The 10,395-nt window shown below is 42.5% G+C and overlaps 1 protein-coding gene across 1 annotated transcript in view; it reads right to left on the reverse strand.

Annotated features, from left to right (window-relative positions):
- Positions 1-10,395, reverse strand: part of col4a2 (collagen, type IV, alpha 2) — a 67,661-nt gene that overhangs the window by 14,511 nt on the left and 42,755 nt on the right. The window contains exons 5-23 of the mRNA XM_077001147.1: positions 9,392-9,526; positions 9,188-9,232; positions 8,880-8,996; positions 8,568-8,636; positions 8,291-8,326; positions 8,150-8,203; positions 5,740-5,790; positions 5,613-5,654; positions 5,436-5,498; positions 5,263-5,307; positions 2,572-2,625; positions 2,450-2,485; positions 2,261-2,305; positions 2,082-2,136; positions 1,777-1,890; positions 1,522-1,665; positions 1,299-1,370; positions 915-1,066; positions 737-809 (exon numbers count right to left, since the gene is read on the reverse strand). Coding sequence (XP_076857262.1) covers positions 737-809; positions 915-1,066; positions 1,299-1,370; positions 1,522-1,665; positions 1,777-1,890; positions 2,082-2,136; positions 2,261-2,305; positions 2,450-2,485; positions 2,572-2,625; positions 5,263-5,307; positions 5,436-5,498; positions 5,613-5,654; positions 5,740-5,790; positions 8,150-8,203; positions 8,291-8,326; positions 8,568-8,636; positions 8,880-8,996; positions 9,188-9,232; positions 9,392-9,526 — 1,402 coding nt within the window. The remainder of the gene's footprint in view (positions 1-736; positions 810-914; positions 1,067-1,298; positions 1,371-1,521; positions 1,666-1,776; positions 1,891-2,081; positions 2,137-2,260; positions 2,306-2,449; positions 2,486-2,571; positions 2,626-5,262; positions 5,308-5,435; positions 5,499-5,612; positions 5,655-5,739; positions 5,791-8,149; positions 8,204-8,290; positions 8,327-8,567; positions 8,637-8,879; positions 8,997-9,187; positions 9,233-9,391; positions 9,527-10,395) is intronic.

Here is a 10,395-nt window from a genome sequence, read left to right on the forward strand (position 1 = left end):
AGGTAGTGAGAGGGTGTAAGAGGGAGAGAGAGGGTGTAAGAGGGAGTGAGAGGGTGTAAGAGGGAGTGAGAGGGTATAAGAGGGAGTGAGAGGGTGTAAGAAGGAGTGAGAGGGTGTAAGAGGGAGTGAGAGGGTGTAAGAGGGAGAGGGTGAAAGAAGGAGTGAGAGGGTATAAGAGGTAGTGAGAGGGTGTAAGAGGGAGAGAGAGGGTGTAAGAGGGAGAGAGAGGATATAAGATGGAGAGAGAGGGTGTAAGAGGTAGTGAGAGGGTGTAAGAGGGAATGAGAGGGTGTAAGAGGGAGTGAGAGGGTATAAGAGGGAGTGAGAGGGTATAAGAGGGAGTGAGAGGGTATAAGAGGGAGTGAGAGGGTGTAAGAGGGAGTGAGAGGGTGTAAGAGGGAGTGAGAGGGTGTAAGAGGGAGTGAGAGGGTATAAGAGGGAGTGAGAGGGTGTAAGAAGAAGTGAGAGGGTGTAAGAGGGAGTGAGAGGGTGTAAGAGGGAGAGGGTGAAAGAAGGAGTGAGAGGGTATAAGAGGTAGTGAGAGGGTGTAAGAGGGAGTGAGAGGGTGTAAGAAGGAGTGGGAGGGTGTAAGAAGGAGTGGGAGGGTGTAAGAGGGAGTGAGAGGGTGTAAGAAGGAGTGAGAGGGTGTAAGAGGTAGTGGGAGGGTGTAAGCGGGAGTGAGAGGGTGTAATAGGGAGTGAGAGGGGGTGTAAGAGGGAGAGTTGTAAGATGGCACCTTTCTCTGTAATCTCTTTACTTTCTCCTTTACTTCCTTTAGGTCCAGGCAACCCTGCAGGTCCTGGAAAACCCTATAAACAAACAGAAGTTTTGTTATATTTACTGCCCATTTCAGCATTAAACATGGCTTATCTGTGGAGTCCATGTTTATCTTAAATGTAAGGGTAGTTACTGACAGGCAGACCAGTGGAGCCGGCTCGTCCGGGGTCACCCTGGTCGCCTTGCTGACCCAGCTCCCCCTCCATGCCTAGGTCACCGGGAAGGCCTGTGAGGCCAGGAGGTCCAGGTGGGGACACAACATCTCTGCATTCACACAGACCACGATCACCTAGCCAAACACAAATTTTTGATCATGAACTGTTAGCTAACCATCATACCATGCTGCATCTGAACTATGCTGAATCTGAACCAGGAGGCAACATGGCTTTCACCTGAGGAGTGGCGACCATTTTAAAAAATGACATTACTCGCCAATCTGACAACAACCTGTCCTGAAGATGTGTTAGGTCTTTGGCAGACGATTCACCGTGACAGAACAAGAGACGATCCGTCCACCGTACCTTTGGAACCTTTAGTTCCTGCTCTTCCTGGTCGTCCCCGCATTCCTTCAGGACCATCACATAATTCTTCACCTGTGGCCACACAAACCCACATTACCCCCCCCCAGTTATGATAAGCCATGTTGGATGATACACACACACACACACACACACACACACACACACCACAGCATGCGCTGGAGTTATTGCCTGGTGACAACAGCAGCGGCTGTCACACACTCACACGATCCCTTGGGTCCAGGAGGTCCTGGTTCTCCCTGTTGTCCATCAAATCCAGGAGGACCCAGGACTGTGGCTGGAACCCCAGCTACTCCAGCTCCTCCTTTCTGCCCCTTCAGCCCCTTTGGCCCGAATGGACCAAACCAATCTGTGCAACAAAGGACAGTCTGCCGTGAGACACACCAGCCAGTCCTTGACTATTTTTACATGGCACCTGGATGGTGAGGAATAATCAGGCATGTTCGTCCACCTCACGCACCTGTGTGCTGCTGACCCTCCGCGCTGGATCCAGGGGGTCCCTGTGGTCCTTTAGGCCCCGGGGGGCCGATAGTCCCTGGAGGACCACGTTCCCCCACAGGGCCAGGACGGCCTACTGCAGAAATCCCAGGGAGCAGAGGAGAGAATCAATGAGCATGGTTACAATACCGAGAGGGAGAGACGCCGGGCGTCTGCAGACAGAACCGCTTTCTAGTCTCGAATACCGAGACTTGTACAGAAACATAACACTATTTCATTTAACGGAATGAACATTTTTGCTTAGAGAGAAAGATTGAATTCCCGTACCTTCTTCCCAGCCAGGCTGTGTATGGATCAGCTCTCCAGGGTCTCCTGGCTCCCCCTATTGAATTATTCACGTCAGTTCCATTCAGTACAACAAGGACATATAACTGTGCATAAGCAGTCAGCATTCATCAAGCACCGAGTCACTGATGGATGAACGAGAACCAAACAATCAAAGGTACCTTACGACTAGGTGGTGCTGGGATACCTGGCAAACCCGCCTCTCCCTGTGAGGAGTGGTGGCATGAGGGAGGGAGAAAGGGAGAGAAAGAGAACGAGAGAGACAGAGAGAGAGAGAAAGAGAGAGAGAGATGGTTAGGTACATCACCAGTTTGGATCAGATGTAGCCCCACCCTCAGAAAATGTCATACCTTAGGTCCTGGCCATCCATCTCTTCCTTGGTTTCCCTATTAGTAAAAGTAAATTATTGCATTAAATGAACATAAATACATAAACATTACATAAATAAACATAAATAATAATGAGCATATACCCGACTCCCTGGAAAACCCATAATTCCTTGCTCTCCTTTGGTGTCCAGATACCCCTGCAAATAATGCAAACATCAAGGATGTAAAGAGAACAATGTGATAAAAAATGGAAAATCATTACACTAATTGATCAAAATGCCCTTTAATTAAATCAAGGGGAAAATGAAGGATGGCACGTTAAAATTAATTGAATTGAAGGTAAACTACTTGATCAAGAACCTCTGCAAATTTCTGGCTGCCTATATGAAAGGTGCATGGACATAAATGGTAATCCACTAGTTAACAGAGGGACACAAGGAAAGGACACTACAAGTGTCCTCTATGACTAACAGAAAGGACACTACAATGGTCCTCTATGACTAACAGAAGGGACACTACAATGGTCCTCTATGACTAACAGAAAGGACACTACAATGGTCCTCTATGACTAACAGAAGGGACACTACAATGGTCCTCTATGACTAACAGAAGGGACATTACAATGGTCCTCTATGACTAACAGAAGGGACACTACAATGGTCCTCTATGACAAACAGAAAGGACACTATAATGGTCCTCTATGACTAACAGAAGGGACACTACAATGGTCCTCTATGACTAACAGAAGGGACACTACAATGGTCCTCTATGACTAACAGAAAGGACACTACAATGGTCCTCTATGACTAACAGAAGGGACACTACAATGGTCCTCTATGACTAACAGAAGGGACACTACAATGGTCCTCTATGACTAACAGAAAGGACACTACAATGGTCCTCTATGACTAACAGAAGGGACACTACAATGGTCCTCTATGACTAACAGAAGGGACACTACAATGGTCCTCTATGACTAACAGAAGGGACACTACAATGGTCCTCTATGACTAACAGAAGGGACACTACAATGGTCCTCTATGACTAACAGAAGGGACACTACAATGGTCCTCTATGACTAACAGAAAGGACACTACAATGGTCTTCTATGACTAACAGAAGGGACACTACAATGGTCCTCTATGACTAACAGAAAGGACACTACAATGGTCCTCTATGACTAACAGAAGGGACACTACAATGGTCCTCTATGACTAACAGAAGGGACATTACAATGGTCCTCTATGACTAACAGAAAGGACACAATAATGGTCCTCTATGAGTAACAGAAGGACAATACAATGGTACTCTATGACAAACAGAAGGGACACTACAATGGTCCTCTATGAGTAACAGAAAGGACACTACAATGGTCCTCTATGACTAACAGAAAGGACACTACAATGGTCCTCTATGACTAACAGAAGGGACACTACAATGGTCCTCTATGACTAACAGAAGGGACACTACAATGGTCCTCTATGACTAACAGAAAGGACACTACAATGGTCCTCTATGACTAACAGAAGGGACACTACAATGGTCCTCTATGACTAACAGAAGGGACACTACAATGGTCTTCTATGACTAACAGAAGGGACACTACAATGGTCCTCTATGACTAACAGAAAGGACACTACAATGGTCCTCTATGACTAACAGAAGGGACACTACAATGGTCTTCTATGACTAACAGAAGGGACACTACAATGGTCCTCTATGACTAACAGAAGGGACACTACAATGGTCCTCTATGACTAACAGAAAGGACACTACAATGGTCCTCTATGACTAACAGAAGGGACACTACAATGGTCCTCTATGACTAACAGAAGGGACACTACAATGGTCCTCTATGACTAACAGAAGGGACACTACAATGGTCCTCTATGACTAACAGAAAGGACACAATAATGGTCCTCTATGAGTAACAGAAGGACAATACAATGGTACTCTATGACAAACAGAAGGGACACTACAATGGTCCTCTATGAGTAACAGAAAGGACACTACAATGGTCCTCTATGACTAACAGAAAGGACACTACAATGGTCCTCTATGACTAAAAGAAGGGACACTACAATGGTCCTCTATGACTAACAGAAAGGACACTATAATGGTCCTCTATGACTAACAGAAAGGACACTATAATGGTCCTCTATGACTAACAGAAGGGACACTACAATGGTCCTCTATGACTAACAGAAGGGACACTACAATGGTCCTCTATGACAAACAGAAAGGACACTACAATGGTCCTCTATGACTAACAGAAGGGACACTACAATGGTCCTCTATGACTAACAGAAAGGACACTACAATGGTCCTCTATGACTAACAGAAGGGACACTACAATGGTCCTCTATGACTAACAGAAGGGACACTACAATGGTCCTCTATGACTAACAGAAAGGACACAATAATGGTCCTCTATGAGTAACAGAAGGACAATACAATGGTACTCTATGACAAGCAGAAGGGACACTACAATGGTCCTCTATGAGTAACAGAAAGGACACTACAATGGTCCTCTATGACTAACAGAAAGGACACTACAATGGTCCTCTATGACTAAAAGAAGGGACACTACAATGGTCCTCTATGACTAACAGAAAGGACACTATAATGGTCCTCTATGACTAACAGAAAGGACACTACAATGGTCCTCTATGACTAACAGAAGGGACACTACAATGGTCCTCTATGACTAGCAGAAGGGACACTATAATGGTCCTCTATGACTAACAGAAAGGACACTATAATGGTCCTCTATGACTAACAGAAAGGACACTATAATGGTCCTCTATGACTAACAGAAGACAGGGACAACCTACCAAGTCTCCTTCTTGACCCTTCTGACCTTTCTCTCCTTTGATGCCCTGTGGAGGGAAACACAGACACTTGAGCTGCTGCTACTTATATCCAACATTTGGGAAATATGTGAAACATATTAATTTAGTTTAATCTCTATAAACATCCTTGTCAATGAAAAACATCCCACACTGACCTGAAGTTCAGATGGTTTTATGTGCTGCTCTGTTCCTGGAGGCCCGGGCTCTCCACCCTCCCCCTGGTGGTTAAGATAAATAGTGCAGCAGTGATGAGTTCAGAAAGTAAAATATTTAATATAATATTAGAATCTGGGACTACATGGCAGACATATAGGGGGCAAATATTGTCTTACTTGTTCTCCTTTTTCTCCTTTCAGGACCATAGGTGGACTACCCTGCACAGAGGGGACACAGATTAGCAAACAGTTGCTGTGACAATAAAAATAGTTTGAGGAAAAGAGTTTGTGGTACTGGCTTTACCTTCGGTCCTCGGGGTCCAGGCAAACCCTTTAGACCCTGTAGTGGAATATAAGTTGATGAGCATTATATATGATATATAAGAGAGTGAGGGGATGAGTATATACGATATATAAGAGAGTGAGGGGATGAGTAAATAAGATATATAAGAGAGTGAGGGAATGAGTATATAAAATATATAAGAGAGTGAGGGGATGAGTATATATGATATATAAGAGAGTGAGGGGATGATTATATACGATATATAAGAGAGTGAGGGAATGAGTAAATAAGATATATAAGAGAGTGAGGAGATGAGTATATACGATATATAAGAGAGTGAGGGGATGAGTATATACGATATATAAGAGAGTGAGGGGATGAGTATATATGATATATAAGAAAGTGAGGGGATGAGTATATACGATATATAAGAGAGTGAGGGGATGAGTATATACGATATATAAGAGAGTGAGGGGATGAGTATATATGATATATAAGAGAGTGAGGGGATGAGTATATACGATATATAAGAGAGTGAGGGGATGAGTATATAAAATATATAAGAGAGTGAGGGGATGAGTATATACGATATATAAGAGAGTGAGGGGATGAGTATATATGATATATAAGAGAGTGAGGGAATGAGTAAATAAGATATATAAGAGAGTGAGGAGATGAGTATATACGATATATAAGAGAGTGAGGGAATGAGTAAATATGATATATAAGAGAGTGAGGGGATGAGTATATAAAATATATAAGAGAGTGAGGGGATGATTATATACGATATATAAGAGAGTGAGGGGATGATTATATACGATATATAAGAGAGTGAGGGGATGAGTATATACGATATATAAGAGAGTGAGGGGATGAGTATATACGATATATAAGAGAGTGAGGGAATGAGTAAATAAGATATATAAGAGAGTGAGGAGATGAGTATATACGATATATAAGAGAGTGAGGGGATGAGTATATACGATATATAAGAGAGTGAGGGGATGAGTAAATAAGATATATAAGAGAGTGAGGGGATGAGTATATATGATATATAAGAGAGTGAGGGGATGAGTATATACGATATATAAGAGAGTGAGGGGATGAGTATATAAAATATATAAGAGAGTGAGGGGATGAGGATATATGATATATAAGAGAGTGAGGGGATGAGTGTATATGATATATAAGAGAGAGAGGGGATGAGTATATAAGCTATATAAGAGAGAGTAATTAATTACTTTTCCTGTCGTTACAACGCCGTTGACATTACTGCTCATTAAAAGCGGTGCGTTACTATATATTTATATACTAACAGTAATGCGAGCGGACCCCTGCCCAGGCTAGTGAGGAGTAATAGATCTTGATAGGTCACAGTTCTCGGTGTAACACCTGTTTAACTTAACAAGTCAGTAAGCGATTGGCTAAGGCAGCGTTATGGTAGCCAATCAGAGCCAGTGTTTTTACACGCACGAAGCACACCAGTGACACACAACACAAATGGAGAAGAGGCAGAAATGGCGAGTCAGGAGCCAGCCGAAGAAAAATTTGCATTTTCAAGGTGCCGATATAAACATTTTTTAAGAAAATACTTGAAGTTCCTGAATGTCTACCAGACTGGGTATTTGAATTATTTAATTAAGAATAGAGGTTTTATTGTTAAGTTTACTTCTGTTGTGAACAAACCAGTTGTCTCAGGTTGAGAGAATTTAATTTAATTTGATAGATGTAAATGCACTTTATATAGTGTAACTGTTACTGGTTTTTTACAAAGATTTGGGATTTTAAAGGATTTTATCCTGCACTGGTCTGTTGATGTGCAATAAATATAATTCTGATGTACTCATTTCAACTGACTGTGAAAACTGCTTAAAAAAAATCCTTATTTATTGGCATATAACTTTTTTTTTTTTTTACTAGTTACTTTCACTGGTAACTAGTTACTTTTATTACAGAGTAATTCAGTTACTAACTCAGTTACTTTTTTGAACAAGTAGTGAGTAACTATAACTAATTACTTTTTTTAAAGTAACGTTCCCAACACTGATAATAGAGAAGGGGGTGAGTATGTTAGATGTATAATAGAGAATGAGGGGGTGAGTATGTTAGATATTTATATATATAATAGAGAATGAGGGAGGTGAGTATGTTAGATGTATAATAGAGAATGAGGGGTGAGTATGTTAGATATTTATATATATAATAGAGAATGAGGGAGGTGAGTATGTTAGATGTATAATAGAGAATGAGGGGGTGAGTATGTTAGATATTTATATATATAATAGAGAATGAGGGGGGTGAGTATGTTAGATGTATAATAGAGAATCGGGGGTGAGTATGTTAGATGTATAATCGAGAATGAGGAGGTGAGTATGTTAGATATATATAATAGAGAATGAGGGGGGTGAGTATGTTGAGCAATAATACTTGCCTTAGGGCCCTCAGGACCCATCCTTCCTGGATACCCTGGCCTCCCAGAAGGACCCTTATTGTAAGAAAAAGCCCAAACGATGTATTAAAATTGAGCATAACCTTAATACACATGAGAGGATTAGTATGTTATTGAACTCACAGGGTCTCCTGTATATCCTGGAAATCCTGGATCTCCCTGTATGTGATAGGAGGGAGAAACAGAAATGTGTAACATTTAGAGGTTTGACGTACAGAGCAGAGAGGTGGTGAGGGATTGTGTGTAGCTTGTGTCTCGCAATGGGCACAGCACACACAGCCATGACACCTCACAACGTTCTCTTATGCTTCCTGTTACGTCTGAGCTAACCGTAGCTGATGACAGCCGGCTTTGTGCTGTTCATGCATACTGCCTCACTGACTGTCTGATTCTGTCTCACCCGAAATCTCTCCATGTAAACCGATATGTCCAGGGGGTCTCCCTTCTCACCCTTCCTGCCTAGGGCACCCTGCAGAGACAGAGACAAAGACAGAGAGGGACGCAAAGAGAGACAGAGACAAAAACAGAATTTGAGATACACATACAGACAGAGACAGATATAAAGAAACAGGAAGAAAATTCATATTGGTCAGTTAGGCCTTCATCAAGACATACTAGGACACAGAAGACAGACTAGGACAAAGAAGACAGACTAAGACACAGATCTTCCTCAGTTCCTCCGGTGAAGTGTAACGTGGTCTACTGCGCACACCTGAGGTCCACGTCTGCCTTCGTAGCCGTGTACACCGGCCGTGCCGGCATCTCCATGGGTTCCATTACAGCCATCGGCACCTGGCTTTCCTCTAGATCCTGCTTGCCCTGGGTGACCCTGTGTGTGAGAGGAGAGGTCAGAGAAGTTTCTCAGAAAACGGAACCCACGAAAGAAAATGTGTTTGTCTTTTCAAGTGTGCTACTTGATGGGTAGAATTTGGCTATGTTAGAATGTACTCACGCTTTTCCTTTTGATTATAAACACATGCATCTGAGGATTAATGTCCTTTACAAACAAATTCCACTTACTGGAATACCATCGGCTCCTGAAAACCCAGGAACACCTGTCATTCCCTAGAGAAAAGTCAGAGACACTGAGATCAGGGCTTAATAAACCACAAAAAATGTAAATGTTGATTTAAATGTTGTTGCAATCATAATTCATTTTGTTTCACTTAATTAGTGTACTACTAGTGTACACTAATATTTTGCAAACATGGCAAAGTTACTTACCACAGATCCTTTTGGGCCTGTGAAACCTGCTCCACCTGAGTCTCCCTTCTCTCCTTTATGGCCTTGCAGGCCGGGATCGCCTGGGCGTCCTAGGGGCCCTCTGGGGCCCTGGGGCCCGAGAGGACCTGGCTGACCCTGAAATGGAAAAAAGGAAGCAGATTGCACTAAAGTGGAAGCCTACATTAGTCCAGGTGTACTAAACACAAGCTTTAACAGAAAACACTACAGCATGACAGATGACACAACTGTGAAAGTTAAAAGAATAAACATCCCACTATGGTTCTGTGTCAGTCAGCTTCAGTAATCAATTCTACCTGCTGGCATGAGCAAGTGACCAGATCCTGACAAAATCTTGGGGTGGATTTTTACTTAACCTTAACTATTTATGTCTGTGATATGCAGAGAACATTGACTCACCTTATGGACATAAATAGGCTTAAAATAGCATATAGGACTTTATCCAGACTGCTTAGAGGACAAGGGGAAAAATGTTACAGCACCACAAAAATGAAGCACGCTGCATTATTCTAAATTGTGTCATTCAGCACATGTTGACAATTCATATTTAATTTTTAGTCCATTGCTAAGGTTCCTCTCTGGATCAAACTGACCATATGTGACCATGACCACTAGATGGCAGTATCTTCACATCCATTATTTATGCTCTATGGCGCCATCTGCTGGATTGAAGATCACGTTGCAAAGCGAAAATCTTGCAATTTGTCGGCACAGGCACAGACTACTCCACTTTTCACACCAACATCCCCACTGACTGCAATGAGTGGAAATGTGATGATTTGTAAATATAAACCTGTGAAACTATAATACAGATATAATAAAGAACAAGATGAGGTTTTGGTACTTTTACAACATGAGCACCACTTGTACAGACATTATATAACCACATGAAAGCTTTAGATCTGCTGCACACATGCTGAGTGTCTCTCAGACTAGGTGGGGTATATATGTGTGGTGTAAGTGGGGCGGTGGGGTATATATGTGGG

The sequence above is a fragment of the Brachyhypopomus gauderio genome, chromosome 4 (genome assembly GCF_052324685.1).
Source record: "Brachyhypopomus gauderio isolate BG-103 chromosome 4, BGAUD_0.2, whole genome shotgun sequence".
In the NCBI taxonomy this organism is placed as follows: Eukaryota; Metazoa; Chordata; class Actinopteri; order Gymnotiformes; family Hypopomidae; genus Brachyhypopomus; species Brachyhypopomus gauderio.